The sequence below is a fragment of the Hemiscyllium ocellatum genome, chromosome 17 (genome assembly GCF_020745735.1).
Source record: "Hemiscyllium ocellatum isolate sHemOce1 chromosome 17, sHemOce1.pat.X.cur, whole genome shotgun sequence".
Lineage (NCBI taxonomy): Eukaryota > Metazoa > Chordata > Chondrichthyes > Orectolobiformes > Hemiscylliidae > Hemiscyllium > Hemiscyllium ocellatum.
The window spans coordinates 68388530-68412074 of record NC_083417.1 but is presented as its reverse complement, the minus strand read 5'-3'; the positions used below and the strand labels follow the sequence as shown (position 1 = coordinate 68412074).

General features: G+C 42.3%; 1 protein-coding gene across 2 annotated transcripts in view; it reads left to right on the top strand.

Annotated features, from left to right (window-relative positions):
• Positions 1 to 20708, top strand: part of il34 (interleukin 34) — a 71780-nt gene extending 51072 nt beyond the window's left edge. For both annotated transcript variants that reach the window (XM_060837837.1, XM_060837838.1), the window contains 3 exons: positions 10092 to 10259; positions 16395 to 16533; positions 19638 to 20708. In XM_060837837.1, the coding sequence (XP_060693820.1) occupies positions 10092 to 10259; positions 16395 to 16533; positions 19638 to 19654 (324 nt within the window). In that variant the 3' untranslated portion in view covers positions 19655 to 20708. The remainder of the gene's footprint in view (positions 1 to 10091; positions 10260 to 16394; positions 16534 to 19637) is intronic.
• Positions 20709 to 23545: the final 2837 nt, after the last annotated feature.

Below are 23545 nucleotides of genomic sequence, written 5' to 3'. Positions count from 1 at the left end.
CCTGGAATGAGCAGACTGCCTTACGAGGAAAGGCTAGGCATGCTAGGCTTATATTCTCTGGAGTTCAGATGAATTAGAGGTGATTTTATTTGAAAATGAGGGGAATGACATAGGTGGACGTGAAAAGGATGTTTCCTGTTGTAGGAGAATCTAGAACTGAGTGTTATTGTTTAATATGAAAGGATCACCTGTTTAAGTAAAAGGTGAAGAAATATTTCTTTGTCTGAGAGTTTTGAGTCTTTTGGAATTCCTTTCCTCAAAATGCAAGGGATGCAGAATCATTAAATATTTTTAAGGCAGAGGTAGATTAATTCTTGATGACCAATGGGATGAAAGATTATCTGGGATATGCAGGAATGCAGAGTTGAGGTTAAAATCAGATCAGCCATGAGCATGTTGAAAGGTGCAGCAGGCTCAAAAGGCCAAATGACCTACTTCTGTTCACTGACCCTATGATCCACCAACCTTCTCACTGACTGATCCCCTGCTGGCAACCTCTCCTGTTTACCAACTTCATGCTTGTTGACCCTCCCAATCACCATCTCTCTTCCTTTCACCACTTCCATCTTCCTTTTCCTTGATGTAAACCAGGGTGAGGCAATGGCAAGAGGCAGAAAGCAGCTGAAATAATTCAAGCAGCTTCAAGTTGCAGGATTTCAGAGTAAAGCCACGAGCTAGAGAGGCAGCAAGCAGAGGATTAGGGGGGAGGCTAGTTTGGAAGGGTCTACAAGCAGGAGGGTCAGAAATTTGGACAGTTAATGAATGGAAGAAGTGCCAATTGGGTCATAGAACCGTCCATCACAGCCACCTTTTCTCCCTCTGCACCGATTTCTCCCAGTTTGTATTTCTTTCACTCTGTCCCAAGTTGTTTCTCTCATACTGTCCCAGGTTGTATGTTTCTCTCACTCTAAGTTTTCAGTAGGTTTGAATTAGCCATGATGTTATTGTTCTCACTCTAGACACTGCCTGATCCCCAGTGGTTCCCCAGTAAATGTGGTTTGGGGACCAGTCACAATAGCTGCTTTACTGTGTATGTGAACTAAGGGACTGTTTCTCCTCAGTTGCCTGTGGAAATGCTCATAAGTACAAGCTGTTCATTACTGCGGGGGAGTGTTGAGGGGAAGTTCAGGGACTGTTCCCATCAATCTCTCCTAAAACTCTTTCAGTCAATAACAATTTGCTGCATGTAAAATAATTATCATCTCCATGTTTGGCAATGAATTTATTAAATGCAAGTGGAGCTGGATGAGTGACTGCAAATAATGACCAGCGAATCTGTCAAAATAAAAGAATTTATGGAGGAGAAAATTAGTTTTGAATTTGCAAATTTAATACCAAAGAATGCACCCAGTGCTGAACACAGGGTGACATTTTATATTGAAGAGGTCAGCAAAGTGACACCGAGACAGTTCACATATATATTATGGCTTGGTTTTTATATTCTCTCTGTTCCTGTTTAAAAGTATTTCTTTTTTAAGTAAAGCCTTAACTACAAATTCTTCAGCCTACTTGTGTGTAGTGATATTGTAAATCAGTAGGATATTACTGGACAAGAAATTTAGAGGCCTGGATTAATGTTCCACAGTCATGAAATCAAATTCCACTGGCAGTTGGAGGATTTTAAATTCAGTTGGGGTTAATAAGCTGGCATCAGTAATAATGATCATGAAAATACAGGGTTATTGTAAAAGTCCATCTCGTTCCCTGAGGTTTTTTAAGGAGGGAAATCTACCACCTTTATCCAGTTGGGCCAGTGATAAACAGTGGTTTACTCTTAACTGTCCTCTGAAATGCTGAACAAGCCACTCAGTTGTATCAAACCACTAAAGGGAAAAGTATCATGGGAGCACCTACACTATTGCCAATTTGAAAAAATGTTGGTGAGGTGCTTTCTTAAGTATTTATTTTTATCTTTATTCATTCATGAGATGTGGATGTCTTTGGCTAGCTTGTATTTATTGATCATCCCTAATTGCTCAGAAGGCAGTTAAAAGTCAATCACCAATAGGCCAGACCAGGTAAAGGTGGCAGATTTCCTTCCCTAAAGAACATTTGTGAACCAGATATGTTTTTATGACAATTGACATGGTTGTAATAAGACCAATTTTATTTTTAAAATGACAAACTTTTATTGAATTCAAATTTCCCCATCTGAAATTTGATTTGAAACCATTGTCTCCAGAATATTAATCGGAGCTTCTTGATTATTTATCCAGTGACATTAGCATTACACCACCACTCTCCTAATGTCCTTCAGGGAAGGAAATTTGCCGCCTTCTCCTGATTTCCAGACCCACAGCAGTGTAGGTCACTTTGTACTGTTCTCTGAAATGGCCTAGCAAGCCACTTATTTGTATGAACTGCTACAAAGTTTCAACAAAGAAATGAAACCAGACAAACCACCTGGTATCAACCTAGGCACTGGATAAGACAACGGCAGAAACAGCCCTGGCGCCCCTGCAAAGTCCTCCTCACTAATATGTGGGTGCTAATGCCAAAATTGGGAGAATTGTCTCTCAGACTAGTCAACCGACAGCTTGACATAGTCATACTCATGGAATTTGGAGAAAGTGAGGACTGCAGATGCTGGAGATCAGAGTCAAAAAGTGTGGTGCTGGAAAAGCACAGCCAGTCGGGCAGCATCCGAGGAGCAGGAGAGTCGACCTTTCGAGCATACGTTCTTCATCAAGATTGTTGATCCTGACACTCATGGAATATACCTGACAGACAATGCCCCAGACACCACCATCACCATCCATGAATTTGTCCTCTCCCACTGGCAGAGGTGGGAGAACAGTGGCTTACTGTTGGGAGGGAGTTGCCCTGGGAGTCCTCAATATTGACTGCAGAACCCATGAAGTCTCAATGCAGCCTCCTTGATTGGTACTGCATTCACAAACATCTAATTCCTCCTCCACCAATGCTCAGTGCCAGCAGTGTGTACTATCTACAAGATGCACTGCAGTAATTCACCAAAGATCCTTAGGCAGCACCTTCTAAACCCACAACCACTTCCATTTAGAAGAACAAGGGCAGCACAAGTTCCCCACCAAGCCACTCACCATCCTGACTTAGAAATATATTGTCATTCCTTCAGTGTTAATATTACGGAGCTTCCTCTCTAAAGGCATTGTGGGTTGACATACAGCACGTGGACTGTGGTGGTTCAAGAAGACAGCTCACCATCACCTTCTCAAGGGCAACTGGGGATGGGCAAAAAATGCAGTGTAGCCAGTGATGCCCATGTCCCATGACTATTTAAAAAAAATTGTCAATAAATTCCAACCTCGGTAATGACGTCTAAATGCTGAAATGAATATTATCCAAAAGTGTTTGGTTTGTTCATTTAGATGTCCAATTAATTTATTTGCGATTGCTATATGTTTGAATCATAATGGTCACTGGGGTCTGGGGGTGGTGACTTCATAGCTTAACACTCACCCTATTTTGGTCTCATACTCCAGATACTTTGGTATCATTTGAAGATGGGTCAGGGTGGGAACATCAGTGAATCTGTCCTTAGCAAACTTTGGAATTTGAACTGATTTCAGTGGCTCATCCCATTCACAACCCTGCACACTGACTCTGCAACCTTAGTTGGTGCTTTGGCCTTGGAGCTCTGCCATCTGAAGTATCAGTGAGTCCCTAGCAGAATAACACACATACCCTCCTACCCAGTGGAGGCTTTTATAGGTTGGCAGCACCCAAGCTAAGATCACAAACGTTAGACGACAGCACTGTCAGCTTCAGCTTGCAGAACAACCAGGAGTTGGACCATCACTGCCTGACTAGCACCCCTCCCCACACCCATCACCTAGCGGCAGACAAATGAAGGGAGAGCTCCCGATGTGCCAGCCTGCATCCCTGACACTGACGTCTCACCTGAACCTGATGTTCCTTGGCTGGGGGGATAATAGCATGTGATTAGCCAGCTCTGTGAGGAACTTCCACATTGTAGTTGCCATAACAACAATCACTACAGAAAGTAATCAATGTCTGAAGCACTCTGAGCAGTTTTGACATGATAGGGTGTAATAGAAATATAAGCATTAGAGGTCAGTCCTTCTTGGCCAGAGTCTCCACTTTTAAGGCAATAACTTATTGGGAGTTTGTTAACAGCCACTGACCTTCCGAGAATCTTAAAAGCCCTGCAGTGTGGAAACGGGCACTCCGGCCCAACAAGTCCATATTGACCCTCCTAAGAGCAACTCGCCCAGACCCATTTTCCCCATCCTATATTTACACCTGACTAATGCGCCTAACTTACACATCCCTGAACACTATGGGCAATTCAGCATGGCCAATTCACCTAACCTGCACATAGAGTCATAGAGATGTACAGCATGGAAACAGACCCTTCGATCCAACCTATCCATGCAGACCAGATATCCCAACCCAATCTAGTCCCACCTGCCAGCACCCGACCCATATCCCTCCAAACCCTTCCTATTCATATACCCATCCAAATGCCTCTTAAATGTTGCAATTGTACCAGCCTCCACCACATCCACTGGCAGCTCATTCCATACATTTACCATCCTCTGCGTGAAAAAGTTGCCCCTTAGGTCTCTTTTATAAGTTCCCCTCTCACCCTTAACCTATGCCCTCTAGTTCTGGTCTCCCCGACCCCAGGGAAAAGACTTTGCCTATTTATCCTATCCATGCCCTTCATAGTTTTGTCAACCTCTATAAGGTCACCCCTCCGCCTCCGACACTCCAGGGAAAACAGCCCAGCCTGTTCAGCCACTCCCTGTAGCTCAGATCCTCTAACCCTGACAACATCCTTGTAATTCTTTTCTGAACACTTTCAAGTTTCACAACATCTTTCCGATAGGAAGGAGACCAGAATTGCACGCAATATTCCAAAAGTGGCCTAACCAATGTCCTGTACAGCCACAACATGACCTCTCAACTCCTGTAATCAATCCTCTGACCAATAAAGAAAGCATACCAAACGCCTTCTTCACTACCCTATCTACCTGCGACTCCACTTTCAAGGAGCTATGAACCTACACTCCAAGGTCTCTTTGTTCAGTAACACTCCCTAGCACCTTACCATGAAGTGTATAAGTCCTGCTAAGATTTGCTTTCCCAAATGCAGCACCTTACATTTATCTAAACTCCATCTGCCACATCTCAGCCCATTGGCACATCTGGTCCGGATCCTGTTGTAATCTGAGGTAACCCTCTTCCTGTCCACTACACCTCCAATTTTGGTGTCATCTGCAAACTTACTAAGTGTACCTCTTATGCTCGCATCCAAATCATTTATGTAAATGACAAAACGTAGACAGCCCAACACCGATCCTTGTGGCTCTCCACTGGTCACAGGCCTCTAGTCTGAAAAACAACCCTCCACCACTACCATCTGTCTTCTACCTTTGAGCCAGTTCTGTATCCAAATGGCTAGTTCTCCCTGTATTCCATGAGAGCTAACCTTGCTAATCAGTCTCCCATGGGGAAACCTTGTCGAACGCCTTCCTGAAGTCCATATAGATCACATCTACTGCTCTGCCCTCATCAATCTTCTTTGTTACTTCTTCAAAAAACTCAATCAAGTTTGTGAGGCATGATTTCCCACGCACAAAGCCATGTTGACTATCCCGAATCAGTCCTTGCCTTTCCAAATACATGTACATCCTGTCTCTCAGGATTCCCTCCAACATCTTGCCCACCACTGAGGTCAGGCTCACTGGTCTATAGTTCCCTGGCTTGTCTTTACCACCCTTCTTAAACAGTGGCACCACGTTTGCCAACCTCCAGTCCTCCGGCACCTCACCTGTGACTATTGATGATACAAATATCTCGGCAAGAGGCCCAGCAATCACTTCCCTAGCTTCCCACAGAGTTCTTGGGTACACCTGATCAGGTCCTGGGGATTTATCCACCTTTAACCGTTTCAAGACATCCAGGACTTCCTCCTCTGTAATCTGGATATTTTGCAAGATGTCACCATCTATCTCCCTACAGTCTATATCTTCCATATCCTTTTCCACAGTAAATACCGATGCAAAATATTCATTTAGCATCTCCCCCATTTTCTAATGATCTTTGCTGATCTTTGAGGAGCCCTATTCTCTCCCTAGTTACCTTTTTGTCCTTAATATATTTGTAAAAATACTTTGGATTCTCCTTAATCTATTTGCCAAAGCTATCTCATGTCCCCATTTTGCCCTCCTGATTTCCCTCTTAAGTATACTCCTATTTTCTTTATACTCTTCTAAGGATTCACTCGATCTATCCTGTCTATACCTGACATATGCTTTCTTCTTTTTCTTAACCAAATCCTCAATTTCTTTAGTCATCCAGCATTCCCTATACCTACCACCCTTCCCTTTCATCCTGACAGGAATATACTTTCTCTGGATTCTTGTTATCTTATTTCTGAAGGCTTCCCATTTTTCAGCCGTCCCTTTACCTGCGAACGAGAAAGTGAGGTCTGCAGATGCTGGAGATCAGAGCTGAAATGTGTTGCTGGAAAAGCGCAGCAGGTCAGGCAGCATCCAAGGAACAGGAAATTCAGGAATGATGAAGGGCTTATGCCCGAAACGTCGAATTTCCTGTTCCTTGGATGCTGCCTGACTGCTGCGCTTTTCCAGCAACACATTTTCAGCTCTTTACCTGCGAACATCTGCCTCCAATCAGCTTTCGAAAGTTCTTGCCTAATACTGTTAAAATTGGCCTTTCTCCAATTTAGAACTTCAACATTTAGATCTGGTCTATCCTTTTCCATCACTATTTTAAAACAAATAGAATTATGGTTGCTGGTCCCAAAGTGCTCCCCCACTGACACCTCAGTCACCTGCCCTGCTTTATTTCCCAAGAGTAGGTCAAGTTTCACACCTTCTCTAGTAGGTACATCCACATACAGAATCAGAAAATTGTCTTGTACACACTTAAGAAATTCCTCTCCATCTAAACCTTTAACACTATGGCAGTCCCGGTCGATGTTTGGAAAGTTAAAATCCCCTACCATAACTACCCTATTATTCTTACAGATAGCTGAGATCTCCTTACAAGTTTGTTTCTCAATTTCCCTCAGACTTCTGGGGGGGTCTATAATACAATCCCAATAAGGTGATCATCCCTTTCTTATTTCTCAGATCTACCCAAATAACTTCCCTGGATGTATTTCTGGGAATATCCTCCCTCAGCACAGCTGTAATGCTGTCCCTTATCAAAAATACCACTCCCCCCGCCCCCTCTCTTGCCTCCCTTTCTATCCTTCCCGTATCATTTGTATCCTGGAACATTAAGCTGCCAGCGCCCTGACCATCCCTGAGCCATGTTTCTGTAATTGCTATGATATCCCAGTCCCATGTTCCTAACCATGCCCTGAGTTCATCTGCCTTCCCTGTTAGGCCCCTCGCATTGAAATAAATGCAGTTTAATTTATTAGTCTACCTTGTCCCTGCCTGCCCTGACTGTTTGACTCACTTCTCTTCACAGCTGTACTTGTCTCAGATCAATCTCTATCTTCAATATCTCCCTGGGTCGCACCCCCTCACCTTACTAGTTTAAATCCTCCCAAGCAGTTCTAGCAAATTTCCCTGCCAGTGTATTAGTCCCCTTCCACAGGTCACTTCTACCCCAAAAGAGATTCCAATGATCCAAAAATGTGAATCCTTTTCCCATACACCAGCTCCTCAGCCACGCATTCATCTGCTCTATCCTCCTATTCCTGCCCTCACTAGCTCGTAGCACTGGGTACTACCAGATATTACTACCCTTGAGGACCTCCTTTTTAAATTTCTGCTAACTCGCTGTAATCTCCCTTCAGAATCTCAACCTTTTCCCTTCCAATGTCGTTGGTTCCAATGTGGACAATGACCTCCTGCTGGCCCCTCTCCCCTGTGAGAACATTCTGCACCCTCTCTAAGACATCCTTAAACCTGGCACCAGGGCAACAACACACCATTCTGCTCTTTTTCTGCTGGCCACAGAAACGTCTGTCTGTACCTCAGACTACAGAATCCCCTAACACAATTGATCTCTTGGAAGCCGACGTACCCCTCGTGGCATTAGAGCCAGTCTCGATACCAGAAACCTAGCTGTTCGTGCTACGTTCCCCTGAGAATCCATCACCCCCTACATTTTCCAAAACAGCATACCTGTTTGAAATGGGTATATCCACAAAAGACTCCTGCACTAGCTGCCTACCTCTCTTACCCTTCCTGGAGTTAACCCATCTATGTGACTGACTGTATCTGAGAGTTTCCCCCCTTCCTATAACTGCCATCCATCACGTACTGTAACTGTTGCAAATTCCTCATTGCTTCTATCTGTCTCTCCAACCGATCCACTTGATCTGATAAAATTCGCATCCAACAGCATTTATGGCAGATATAATCCACAGTAACTCTTAAACTCTCTTTAAACTCCCACATCTGATAAGAAGTACATATCACTGCAAAGGCCATTTTTGCTCCTTCACAATCTACAAACCCAGAAAATAACACTATCTTATTCCTCTACAAACACTGCCCCAGGTTAAATTAATAGTTATGGCTTATATTTTAAGTTTAATCAAGAGACTTATCTCCAAAAACATATGATCAAGAAAGAATCCACTATACTCACTACCGTAGCTTTCTCTTCTTTAGACTGTGGGAAGAAACCAGAGCACCCAGAGGAAACCCATGTAGACGAGGGGAAGAATGTGTAAATTCCACACAGTCGCCCGAGGCTGGAATTGAACCCGGGTCCCTGGCACTGTGAGGCAGCAGTGCTAACCACTGTGCCATTGTGCTGCCCCAACCACTAAACCGCTGTGCCTTCTTGGTTGTTGGATCTCTTCATCCTTGAATATACATAAAATATGTTGTTGATTTGGGGAGGAGCATGGTTGGTTGAACCTATTGGAATTCCTTCAGTTGGGCCCTGAAATATAACACATCAGTGAAATCAAATCTCCTGACCGTCAGAGCTGATAAACTTAGCATGTAGGCACCACCTCGAATCAGTGCCATTTAACCCTTTAAGCTGGCCACTCTGTGATTTTAAACAGTGCTTCAAATAAAGGGTTGCTCCTTTTTCTATCTTCATACTCATTCTATTTTTTCTACCTTGGGGACCAGTGGAAGGTTTTCCAATTTAATTACCATCTTTCTGCCTGTGACATGAGCACTCTTGTTGTTAACAAATCCCGGTGCAGGGCATTGAACCTGGAATTGCTGGTTCAGAGGCAGGGACACCACTACTGAGCCACATTACTTCCCATTTATTCTTGATGCTTGATTTGTATTGCAGAGGCAACAAATGAGGTGTGCATGTTCATCCCATAGCTTGGAATTTTGGTTACAAAATCTTCCTCATTGGACTGAATTTTCCAGCAAGATCAAAGGTGCTTTCCCAACTTGTAATATGAACATGAGAATTTCAGGCCTTTCTTCCCTCCTGACAGTTATTTTCATGAGTAAGAATAGTTGAGCCTTGAGGACAATATTGTATAAAGTATAAAGTTAGGAGCTGAAAGGGTTAACTGACATAAGATAAATTCTGTCCATCAAGATATAAAGGGCTGTTCCTCGGAGGAGCTAACCAGTGTTCAATCCTGTTTGTTACCAATGCTGTGTGAGAGTGTTTTAGTAGCTGTCATGTGATCTTATTCTTAAGTTCTGCCTGTCTCAAGAGACTATCATGTATCTCAGCTGTAATGTAACCACATATTAAGTACTTACTATTAAGTAATTACCATTAAGTAGTATGCAATGAACATGATCTGTTTGAATAAGATCTAGTCTACCTTCTGCCAAAGACATTAGGTGGGCATCCTCCCCTACATGGTATCAGTAGCCTAGAGTAATTCCAACAAAGAGATTGGTGTCAGTGAGTCTACCTAAGACATCCCAGGTGTTCCAAACAGTAACCAGAGAAAGGAGAACCAGTATCTTTTGCTTTAACCTCCCAGAAGTGTTGGGTTGTCCCAAACCCTGCATTTGATCTGTCAGACACAAACTGTCCCAAGAAACAACACAATGAAGTATGTGTATATGTGAGATTATTCAGAAATTAGGGTGAATAAGAAGGTCAACGCTGATACTATCCATTTATCTCCAACATAATGTCTTTCTTCTTTCACCCGATTACAGCAAAAAAGAAGTTTCACTGAAAAGGACCTGAAATTGTTATGGGTTTATATCAATTCTCAAGTCCTAGAGACAGTCCTTGAAGTCCTCCCAAAAAGGCACCCATCCAGAGCTTACGTGGAGGGCATCTCCACTTTGTTTACTTATTTGAGGATGGATATGGAAGAAATGGTAAGTCTCACCTAGAAAGTAAAAGAGTTTCCTCAGATAATCTGCACTATGTACTTACACAAAGGGGATCAGCATCTCATATCTTCTGTCAAAATGTTTGCTTCACATCTTCCAACTTGCACCAAGTCTAGCTGACCCATTGCCCTTGTGGTCTGACAATGTCTCAAATTTAACATATTTATCTGTGTATATTACTCTTTCCGTTGTCTTGCTGTAATCTTGTCCAGGCGAGCCACAATTCTCTGAAATCTCTGCAATCCTCCAATTCTGGCCTCTCACCTATTCCCAAGTTTAATCACTGCACATTTGGCAGCCATGCCTGAAGATATCCAGGCTGTACATTCTGAGGCTTTTTCCGTAAACTACATCCCTCTCCACCTCCTGTCTCCTTTAAGATGCCTCTTAATCTTGCTTTGATCATCTGACCTAATATCTCTTAAAGTTGCACAGTGTCCAAGGAATTTTGAGAATGCACCAGTGAAGCATCATGGCATGATTTAATATATTAAGGGCTCTAAGTGAGTGCAAGTTGCTGTAAAATGCAGATTAGAAATCAAATGAAAAGAAAGTGAATGCTACCATAATTCCATGGGCTGAAAGTCACTTTACCTCCGGTAAGGGACAAATTTGAGGGAATGGGACCTACGTGGTGACCTCAGCTATGCAGGAAGTAAACCTGCATTAATGGTATCACTCATTACTGCAAACAAATCATCCAGTCAGTTGAGCTAACTGCAATAAGGAAATCAAGGTTTAAGCAATAAAGGCAAGAGAGTTGTGTTGAGGATTATTAGATCGGCCATAATCTCAAAGAATGGCAGGACAGACTTGAAAGGCCAAATGGCCTACTTCCGCAGGAGAAAGCAAGGACTGCAGATACTGGAGCTCAGGGTCAAGAGTGTATTGCTGGAAAAGCACGGTAGGTCAGGCAGCATCCGAGGAGCAGAAGAATCAACGTTTCTGGCGTTAACCCTTCATCATTCATTCCTGATGAAGGCCTTATGCCTGAAATGTCAATTCTCCTGCTTCTCAGATGCTCCATGACCTGCTGTGCTTTTCCAGCACTCTCCTCTCTGCCTACTTCTACATCCATATTTAAATGGGCTCTTGAGAACGGCAGGATATTTCATGGGAGGGTGTTTTAATTGGAAAATCTATAAGGTGGTGTGTGAGTTAATGGAAATCTTGGAGGTCACGAGGGGATAGTACTAAGAAAGGAAATTCATGCATGTGTGAAAACTCTCAATATGATAGATTAAACTTAACAAAATGGTAACTTGAAATTGAAGCTCTTCCTCAGGGCTAGGACGGAAGAAAAAGAACACCAATTTATACAGCATATTAAAATGATGAGTGTTTAGGCCATGGGTTGGCATGGGGCTGCTGCAAGAACAGTCAATCTTAGCTCTCAGACTAGGCAGTCAGGGATTGGCACTGTTAGCAACCCCTTTATTCCCCAAATATAAAGGCACAAGGTATACATGACTTCCTTTTGCCTATATAAAACAAACTCTTATTGTTCATGAATGTAGCTTTATGTGTAAAAGCTGAAATTGTATATTTATACATTATACATAAATATTGATTTCTCTGTCAATGCAGACATTGTCCAATATACCTTGTCACAAAAAAATACTGCTCCAAATCTGTTGTCTTTCAGATTTGGGCACCCATTTATATCAGTGGATGCATGACTGAGGAAATTTCTGACGTGAGCAATTAATTTTCAGAATATAGATGTTGCTAGTGAGCCCTTTATTGTCCATTCCTAATTGCCCTTGAGAAGATAGTGGTGACCATTTCCTTGAATTGTTGCAGTTTTGGTACACCTTTGGGGTTTTGAAGGAGTGAATTCCAGGATTTTGACTTGGTCATGATAAAGCTCCAAGTCAAGATGATGTGTGACTGGCAATTGTTGATCCCTTGTTGTTTTTGATGGTCGGCATTGTCAGTTTTGTACATGCCACACAAGAAGCTTTAGCATGTTAATATACTGTGTTTCATAGGCCACTCACACTGCAACCACAGTATGCTGATGATGAAGGGAGTGGATGTTTAAGCTAATGGGTGGGGTGGCAACATCATAAGCCAGCAATGGGGATGTTGCTTAGGATTGCACAGTGTTCAGAACTATTGGCAATAACTTAGATCTTGAAGCAATCCATATCCATATACAGCAAGACATGGACAACACCTAGGTTTGGGTGGAAAACTGCTAAGGAATACTTGTGCCATCCAATGCCATGCAATGACCATGTCAAACAGTACAGAACCTAACCATCAACTGTTGACATTTAGTAGGGCAGCACAGTGGCACAATGGTTAGCACTGCTGCCTCACAGCGCCAGAGACCCGGGTTCAATTCTCACCTTGGGCAACTGTCTCTGTGGAGTTTGCACATTCTCCCTGTGTCTGCGTGGGTTTCCTCTGGGTGCTCCGGTTTCCTCCCACAGTCACAAAGATGTTCAGGTTAGGTGAATTGGCCATGCTAAATTGCCCATAGTGTTAGGTGTAGGGAAATGAGTCTAGGTGGGTTGCTCTTTGGAGGGTCAGTGTGGACTTGTTGGGCCGAAGGGCCTGTTTCCACACTGTAAGTAATCTAATCTAGTGTTACTATTGCTGAATTTCCCCACTATTAACATCATGGGAGGTTACCATTGACCAGAAATTACATTAATCAGCCACATAAATACTGTGGTAAGGAGGGCAGGTCTGGGAATTCTGCAGCAAGTAACTTACTCTCTAGCTCCTCAGTGCCCGTTCATTATCATCTACAAGACACAAGGTCAGGAGGGCAATGGAATATGTCGCACTTGTCTGGACGGGTGCAGCTCCAAAAACACTCAAAAAGCTTGACACCATCCAGGACAAAGCAATCTGATTGATATTCCAACCATCACTTTCAACATCCACTACTGACACATAGTGGCAACAGTGTGTACCAACTACGGTTCTGTTCTCATAGCTGTTTGCAAGTCAAATTGTACACAAGTCAGAACACAATGAAAAGGAGCTGCTCGTAAGTACAAGGAATGCTCATATGATGGGTCTTTAAAACCACAACTATAAGATTGCATTCACAACTACAAGCGTTCGTAAGTTGGACGTTTAGGGATCCCCTTCACTGCACCAACTCACCAATGAACCTTCAACCAAATCTACAATCTGAACCATCCAGAAGGAGAAAGGCAAAGATGTTTCGGAACACTACTACCTGCAAGTTCACCTCCAAGTCATGCATTATCCTGACTTTAAATATAATGCCTTTCTTCACTATAACTGGGTTATAATCCAGGAACTCCCTTCCTAACAGCACTGTGGGTGCCCATGAAACTCAAAGATTGTAGCAGTTCAAGAACGTAGCTCACCAATGGTTTGTCTTGTATTTTAAGCTAATACTGTTACCTCTGCATTGAGATACTGGTGTGAGACTGACTATATCTGAAAATAAACTGACCCTAAGGCTGTCATCTCCTTACCTGTTAAAAGACCTTTCAATCCCTAATGCATTGCAATGCTGCTTTAATTATATCTGTACATGGTAAGTTGTCAAATACAGCTGTTTAGTGTCTAAGGCCTCTGACTTCACATACTCATTCTAGGGCTGATGTCATTTCTGATGTTTGAGTCATATCATCAGTTACGTCATCATAATTTACACAAATCTAATTTCTACCACAATAAGCATCTTCCCAAGGGCAGTTATGGATGAGTAACAAATACAGGCCTTACCAGCACTATCCACATTTGATGATTTAAAAAAAAGTATTTAAAAAATCATGCAGGTCGCTTTCCATGATAGTCTCAAGAATCTTGAGCACCAGAGAAAATGGAGCGCATTCCAACAATTTCCTGGCTTGAAGGTGGGAGAAGGGTTTGAGAAGTGAAGGGGTGATCCATTCATCATAGGCCACAGTGTGCTTTAGTAGTCACTGTATTTACGTAACCAAGTCAGGTTAAGATCCTGGTCCATAAGGCAACAAGATCATAAGATATAAGAGCAGAATTAGGCAATTCGTCCCATCCAGTCTGCTCTGTCATTCGATCATAGCTGATATGCTTCTCAAACCCATTTTCCTGCCTTCTTCCTTGATCCCCTTTACTAATCAAAAACCTGCCTATCTCTGACTTAAATACATTCAATAACTTCCACAGATTTCCTCTGGCTGAAGAAATTCCTTCTCATCTAAGTTCTAAAGGGTCATCCTTTCACTCTGAGGCTGTGCTCTCGGGTCCTGGTCTTTCCTACTATTGGAAACCTCTTTTCCATATTCACTCTATCCAGGCTTCTCAGTGTTTTGGAAATTTCAATGAGATTCCCCCCACCCCCGCCCCCATATCTTTCTAAACTCCATCGAGTACAGACCCAGAGTCCTCAACAACTCTTTATATGTCAAGCTCTTCAACCTAGGATCATTCTAATAAACTTCCCCTGGGCCCCCTCCAATGCCAACACGTTTTCCTTAGATACAGGGCCCAAAACCACACTCAATATCCCAAATGCAGTCTGAAGAGTGCCTTACCCAACCTCAACAGTACATTTCTGCACTTGTATTCTAGCCCATTTGAAATGAACACTAACATTGCATTTGTCTTCCTATTTGCCAGCTGAACCTGCATGTTAACCTTAAGAGAATTCTGAACCAGGACTCCCAAGTCCATTTCTGCTTCACATTTCCAAAGACTTTTCCTGTTTAGAAAATAGTCCACCCCTCTATCCTTCTTACCAAAGTACATAACCTCACATGTTTCTGTCTTGTATTCCACCTACCACTTCTTTACCCACTCACCTAGCCTGTCCAGAGCCTTTTGCCGCTTCCTCAATACTACCTCTCCTCCACCCATCTTTGTGTAATCTGAAAACTTAACAGTGCCTACAGTGCCTTCATCCAGATCGTTAATCAATAACGTGAATAGTTGTGATCCCGTCACAGATTCCTGTCAAACTTCAAAGTCACTAGCTGCCATCCTGAAAAAGTCTCCTTTATTCCCGCACTTTGCCCCTAACACCATGGGCTCTTATTTAGCAACCTCTTGCATGGCACTTTGTCAAAGGCTTTCTGGAAGTCAAAATAAGTCATGAGCATTGGCTCACCTTTGAGGAGATAACAAGCAAGTTAAACAAAGAATTCTAATAGATTTCTCAGACATGGCCTCTCCTTGACAAAACCTGACTCAGCAATATTTTACCATGCCCTTCCAAGTACTTACAATCACATCCACAATAATGGATTTTCAACCTTACCAACAACAGAGGTCAAATTATCTGGCCTACAATTTCCTGTCTTCTGTCTCTCTCTCTCCCTTCTTAAATAGGGATTATACATTAGCCATTTTCCAGTCTTCCACAACCCTCCCTGACTCCAGTAATTCCTAAAAGATCACCATCAATGCCTCGACAATCTCCTCAGCTATCTCCTTCAGAAATCTGAGGTGTAGTCTATCTGGTCTGGGTGATTTAACCACCTTCAGACCTATCGGTTTCCCTAGCACTTTCTCCTCCATTAAGGCCACTACACTCACCTCTGCCCTTTGACGCTCTTGAAGTTCTGGTATGCTACTGGTGTCTTCCAATGTGAGGAATTCCAGAATGTTGATGGTGTGTGACTCTGCAAAGATAAGATAACTGGGTGTTTATATTAGTATTGTCCAATACATTAGCCACAAGCTACATCTGGAGTCCAGATGTAGATAAATACATTTCTGGTTAGTTATTAAAAATTAATAATAATCTGCAACATTGAGCTTGAGAACTTAATGCTAACACACACATGGTGTTTGCATATGTATTTTAATCTTACTTTGTAAGTTTGCTGGTAAATTAATTACCACTAAGGCTGGACTGTCAATCTAGTCCCACTACTCAATGGGTCACATCATTAGGGCCTGATGTTAGGGAGTTGCTGCTGATGCCAGTGTGAAATTCAATTGTATATTGAAAGAGGCGCTAATTTGTCAGAAATCTGATTGTTATGTGTCATCACCTGGTAAAAGTGATGAAGAGTAAATTGGAAAACCAACAAGAGAGGGGAAAAAAACAAAATTAAAACACTGCTTAAGTGTGGTTTAAATATTGTTCAATTTCACTGCTGCTGTTTGGTGAATCTTTCCTTGTCTTTTCCATTGAATGTTGAGATTGATGATATTGAAGATGAGCGAGTGGAGGAAATACTATACCGTATAAGTGACATGGATGAGCAAACTAAGAACAAGTCCATTAGGCCCAAGGCTTTATTTGATAACTGTTATCGGGTCATGAAGCAACTCTTCCACTGTAAGTAGTGATGGAATTATCCTCAATCCAACATTTTAACTTGTGAAAATTATTGTTCAAAAGACTGAAAATGGAGACCAAGTGTTTAAAATTGAAAACCCACACAGGTTGTTGTTAAACCACACTTGGAATTCAGTGTCCAGTTCTGGTCTTCCTGCTAATAAACTTACACTGAAAAAGAATTCACAAGGATGAAAGCAGAACTGAGAGATAATATCTACCAGAAAAGTTGAACAGGCTGGTGCTACCTTCTCAATAAATGAAAAAGCTAAGAGGCTGCTTGATAGAGGTCTTTATTATTAGGAAGGGGTTTAATAGAATAAACATGGAGAAGATGCTTTCATAAGTGGGGTGGACCAAAACTAAGAGGGTCAAAAATATATGGTGGTTGCTGATAAATTCAATAGAGAATTCAGGATAATCTGCTTTACCCAGAAAGTATTGAATGTGGAACTTGCCAACTCATTGAATAGTTGTGTCAAATTTCATAAAGACCTTTTTAAGCTAGCTAAGTGCACAAGAGAGTGAAGAATAGGATATGCAAATCAGATCAGGTGAACTACAGAGCAGGTTCAGGGAGTAGTAGGACATGGCTGGTTTGCAAAGTACACATAAGTATGGAGCCTTTTGGGTCAAAACGCCTGTTTCTGGCTGAAAGTTCCATGTAATAGCGGGGGAGTGAGGGACTTTAATAAGATAACTCCATGTTAGATTAATTTCTTGGCAAAGGATCATGCACGAGGACATGGTCCTTAGAGCATTTTTTGTGGCATTTCAGAATTACAGAATTGTTATGGTGCAGAAGGAAGCAGTTGAACCATGATGCATACCAGCAGACTTGCAAAGATAATAGATTAGATTGGATTAGATTCCCTACAGTGTGGAAACAGGCCCTTCGGCCCAACCAGTCCACACCGACCCTCTGAAGAATAACCCACCCAGACGCATTTCCCACTGACTGATGCACCTAACACCAAGAGCAATTTAACATGGCCAATTCACCTGACCTGCACATCTTTTGATGTGTAGCAATCTTCCAAAGCCAAGTACTCAGAAACTCAAAATGTGGGAGTGGGGTGCATCCTGTGGTATTGTGCACCTTGGGAAGTCCAAGTCATGAACGACTGGAAGGTATGAAGGTGCTCAACTGTGGGGAGCTTCGTGGTCAAACCTATTCCTTCCCTATTGAAATAGATCCATACAAATTCACACTCTCACAGGAACTGGAATTTTTTTTACATTTTAATACAATAAATCCTGTTGGGTCCATTAATCCATTGCCCAAATTTCTAGTAGACTGGAGGTGCTACTGATGTGCCTGAAGTCCATACAAATCATGATCAGCAGGTGATATTTCATAAGAAATAAACATAGAAATTGCTGGGAAAATTCAGTTCTGAAGAAGAGTTACTGGACCTTAAACATTAACTCTGCTTTCTCTCCATAGATGCTGAAAGAGTTTCCCAGCAATTTCTGTTTTTGTTTCTGATTTCCAACATTTGCAGTTGTTTGGATTTTTATTTATATTCCATAAGAAGCAGGTATGGGAATGTTAGCTAGTTTTTCATTCACCCTCCACCAACCTCAATGCAAATCCAGGATATTGACACCAAACTGGGAACAGAAACCTGAAGTCAAATACATTGTTAAAAAGCACTATTGCATTTATAAAGCAATTTTTATGATCTCAGGATAACCACCTTTCTTTACCCTTCAAGTATAGTCTCCATTTTAATGAAGGAACCAAACCAACCAACTGTGCACAGCAAGTGCCCACAAACAGCCTTATGATAAACACCTGTTCATTTCATAGAATAGAATCCTAATAGCGTGAAAACAGGCCACTTGGCCCAACAAGTCCACACCAGCCCTCTAAAGAGTATCCCAGCCAGACACATTCCCCAACCCTATTACTCTACATTTCCAATAACTAATGCACCTTGCCTGTACATCCCTGAACACAATGGGCAATTCAGCATAGCCAATTCACCTAACCTACACATCTCTGGACTGTGGGAGGAAACAAAAGCACCCAGAGGAAACTCACGCAGCAATGTTGGGTGAGGGAATAATAATATCCAGGACACCAGTATTACTTGCCTCATCTTCTTCAAAATAGTATCATGAGATCATTTACATTCTTTGAGAGGTCAGGCATTCTCATCTGAAAGTTGATACCCACTCACAGTGCAGCACTTCCTCCGTACTCCGCTGGTATATTAGCACAGTTGCAGTGTTTGAGTGTCTGGAGTGGTGCTCTGAGGTGGAAGCACTACCAAATAAACCACTGCTGGCAATGAATAAACAAAGAGAAGGTGCAGCTTGCAGCCATATTGTGTGTAACAAAACTACACCTTTTAACAAGATTATGCTGTCCTTGGCTTCTTTTTCAGAGCGGTTGTAAAAGAGACAGCCTCCGAAAAGTCTGGAGGTGAAGTGTTTTTGGGCCAAGTTGATAGTAGCTAACAGAGACTACCTCAGGCAGAAGGCTTTCAAGTTTTAAAAAAAATACCTGTACAACAAAAGGGATTTAGCCAGATCTACCAGCTCAGCCTTTCTCTGGTTTGGGTGTTTTTAGCAGTAGTGCTTAAAAAAAAGGCTGCTGGACCCAAAGAAGCAGGATCACGCTGGTACTCTCTCTCTCTGACTTCTATCCTGTAAGAACTTATATTTGATCTTTCCTTTTGTGCCAAGGGGTGTTTATGGGGATTGTTGCAAGAATTTGGAACAGTACCATTAAGTTGGGATGATCTGTTGGGTTTTCAGAGAGGTTAAGCTATTCAGTCTTCTGTTTGTGTTTCATTCAGTAATATTTTAAACAAAACAGAATTTATTTATAATCAAATGATTTGACCAGCTGATCTCTCCTGGAATAGTCACATTACACCTGCTTAAAAGAACTAGCAAAGTTAAGGCCTGAGCTACCTTCTTGAAATGTTTTGGGGGGTCTGGCCTAGTTCATAACATGTGGATTCGAGGGTTTTTCTGTTTAGTAGATTTTGTTGACATTTTGAAAGCACTGGGACCTTGATACTGTCTGTGATTTGAATTGAATTCTTGCTGCCTGCTGATCAGGTTATCTTTGCTGTGGTCCATTGTTACAGGTAACTGGAGAACTTGATCACCAGTGTATTCATGGTGAATGATTTTATCATCATTGCCTGTCGCTAACAACAATACCCACTTCTCCACCTCCTTGTGACTGGAAGCATCTGGAACAGTATCACCCATTCTCATCCAGCTCCTCTGCGTTGAGATGTAGAATGCACTTGCCACTGATTGGAGGATTAGAATGGACCTCACTGAAGATACCTGCAGACAATGGCCACTGGCTTGCTATTTATTCACTTCTCTCTGCCATGACTGTGCGTGTTGTAATTGACTTCAGTGAAGCCTTTTTTCCTGTTTTGTCCCCACCCCATTCTGTTTACTCCCATTCCTGCACCCATTTACGGGCTTTCTGTTTGACTGAGAGTTCAATCTGGATAGTGTCCATGATAATGTCTTTCCATAACCCAGGAACATTGAGCTGGAAATCTTCGACTCTGCACCATAACCACCTCCCCCACACCATATCCAAACCCAACCAAATATCCATTATTAACCAGAACAAAAAAAAATCTGGCTGCATATTGTGGCTGAAATCTTTACAGTGCACAATGTAAGGAAGAAAGTAATGAGGATGTGAAATGCATCTGTCTCCAAGAGGGGATAATGTTGAAAACTTGGATCAGACAAGTGCAAGACTGGAAGCAGCTCTTTATTAAAAAGGACCCTCCTGCCCAATCATTTATTGGGAGAGAAGCTACAACATGGAGGAAACAGTCAATCACTTGAAGTAACTATCTCTAAGGAATAGGAACAAAACCAAATCAGACAATGCATTGAAGTTATTTTTATTATTCATTCTTCAGCACTGATCTCTATTATACCTCCACCCCTCCCAACTGCCTCCAACAAGTTTAAACACATAACCAGGAAATTCCATGGAAATAGTTTAATCTTATGGTGATAAGGATATCAAATTTGTATCACTCCTCTCTCATTACCACTTCTACCATAAAGGTTTTGCCTTCGGCATCAGAGACCAGGAAATAATATGTGCATGTTTAATTGACCTAAAAAGATTTCATTAATTATTCTTCTTCCTACTTGTATAGGGTGGTCAGGCAAAACACTCAATAATAAATGTTTGAATACTTTTAGTCTATTCCATTCTCTACTAAACTTTGTAGCTGTGACTTCAATCTGAGGTGCAGATCAAGAGGAAAAATTATGACTAGATACTACCTCAAGGAAACACTTGTCCATGGAGTACTGAATTAGACACACTGTAATAGCATACTCTGCTGACTACTGTGAAATAGCTGGATGGACGTTTACTCATAGGGTCTATCAATGAATCTGTCCCATAGGATGACTGGATGGTCACTAGCGCTGAGGTTTACTGGAGATAACTAGCCGTAGGGTTACCTATGATCATAAAAAATAGAAGCAAGTGTGTGGTCATTTGGCCCCTTGAGCCTGCATTACCAGTCAGTAAGAATATGGTTGATCCAATTGTGACCTTAACTCCTCTTTCCTGCCTGGCCCCATAAACCTTGACTATCTAACTTAATTACAGATTAAGTGTGTAACTTAATCTTAAATATATTCAATGGGATAGCCCATACTACTCACTCCAAACAGACCCAACCACCAAAGATATATTCCCTCCCCACCCCTATCAGTGTTCCGCGACTTCTCGTCAGATCCACACACCCCTCCCCACTTCTGCACCTTTCCCTGCCACTGCAGGAAGTGCAAAACCTGCGCCCATTCCAAACACCTCACCTCTGTCTGAAGCCCCAAGGGATCCTTCCACCTTCATCAGAAATTTACCTGTAACACTACCAATGTCATCTACTGCTTCATTGTACCCAATGTGGTCTCCTCTACATTGGGGAGACAGGACACCTTCTTGTGGATCATTTCAGAGAACATCTCTGGGACACTCGCTCTTACCAACCTCACTGCCTCAAAGCTGAACACTTCAAATCCCCCTCCCACCGTCAAGGACAAGCAGGACCTGGGCCACCTCCACTGCCAAACCGTTACCAGCCAACGCCTGGAGGAAGAATGCCTCATATTGGGCCTTGAGACCCTGCAACTACATGGGATAAATGTGGATTTCAACATTTTACACATTTCCCCTCTCCCACTTTATCCCAGTCCCAAGCCTCCAACTCGGCATCAGTCTTCTGACGTCCATCAGTCTCCCCTCTGACCTATCACCTTCTCCCTCACCTTCATCCACCTATCACTTTCTCAGCTACATTCCCCTCCCAACCCCCCCAACCTCATCCCCCTCCCATTTATTTTGCAGTCCCCGACCCACAAGCCTCATTCCTGATGAAGGGCTAATGCCTGAAACGTTGATTCTCCTGCACCTCAGATGCTGCCCGATCTGCTGTGCTTTCCCAGCAACACACTCTCGACTCTGATCTCCAACATCTGCAGTCCTTACGTTCTCCTGCTCACTGAGGTAAAAACTTTCAAAGACTAAAGACTCTTTCTGAGAGAAATTCCTCTTCATCTTGTCTTAAATGGGAGACACTTACTTTGAAACTGTCCCCTCTTCGTTCTGATTCCCCAAGAGTGGACACAAGCTTGCAGCATCTACCCTGTCAATACCTCTCAGAATCTAATATATCCATTAGGAAATCCTCTCATTCTCCTAGACTCCAACTTGATCAAACATTTCTTTTAAAAAAACTTTCATCCCACTGATCAACCCAATAAACCTTCTCTGAACTGCTTCCAATCAGTGCAAGTATATCAACTTGCACTTCAGGTGTAGCCTCCCCAAAGCACAGTATAGTTGCAACATGAATTCCTTGTTTTTATATGCCACCTACCAATGAAGAGAGGTCAATATTCCATTTGTCTTCCATCTTCTTCCTGAGCGGACATGTTAACATTTTGTGATTCATTTATTAGGACACCCAAATCCCTCTGAACTGCAGTATTCTGCAATGTCTCCAGTTAAATAGTATTTTGCTTTTCTAATTTTTCTGCCAATCAGGGTGACCTCATATTTTTCAAGTTATGCACACAAAGTAAAGCTGCAGGAAATCACTTTATATGCTTGTTCTCTGTCAAATATGGTCAGTGCAAACAATTCTTATAAGACAGCAGAGTGACTGTAGTTAGCATAATTTGTGCAACATCTCCCTCAGTACAGTCCATGAACTGGAAGTTCAACCCCAAGCTAATTCACTGTTGCTAGATTGCAAAATTTGGCAGATCACGGTCACCTACACCACACGATGTGGCATTTAGAGAATAATGACAATTCTCCACCTGCCAAATTTGTCACCATAGGTTTGAGAAATTCCAGCCCTCAGTCCCCTGATTCAACAGTCATTCATTGAGGATCATATTTGAGTTGACATTGTGGTTGAGGAGAGAAGTTGAGATGAAGGGCTTATGCTCGAAACATCGAATTCTCTATTCCTGAGATGCTGCCTAACCTGCTGTGCTTTGACCAGCAACACATTTGCAGGTGAGTTTTTCAGCAGAGAATTTTTGGCATGTAGAATATTTCACAACACTGTGTGGTGTGTGGTGATGCAGATATTTTCAAACTTTTAAAGATAAAATTGCATAAATAATTGAAGCATTGGAAAATAAAGGGTTAAGGGGAGAGAAATGGGCCAGCAGAATGCTCTAGCAAACAGCTAGCCCACTGGCGTGAGCCAAAGAACCTCCTCCCATACTGCATGGAGTTTCTGCACAGAAGGAACTGTTGAAGTGAAGGCACCAAATGGTGCCATTGATAAAAATTGTTTTCCAGAAACTCTGGGAGTGAATCCAGAATTACAAATGCTAGCAATTTTATTCAGCACTGTTAGTTGAGGTGACATCAGTCTATCCCTGCCCCACCCCCACACACTGCCACCTCACAAAGCCCAGGATACAAAGACTGCAGACTAGTCATTCAAAAGACAAATAGCCGCCGACATAATCATTC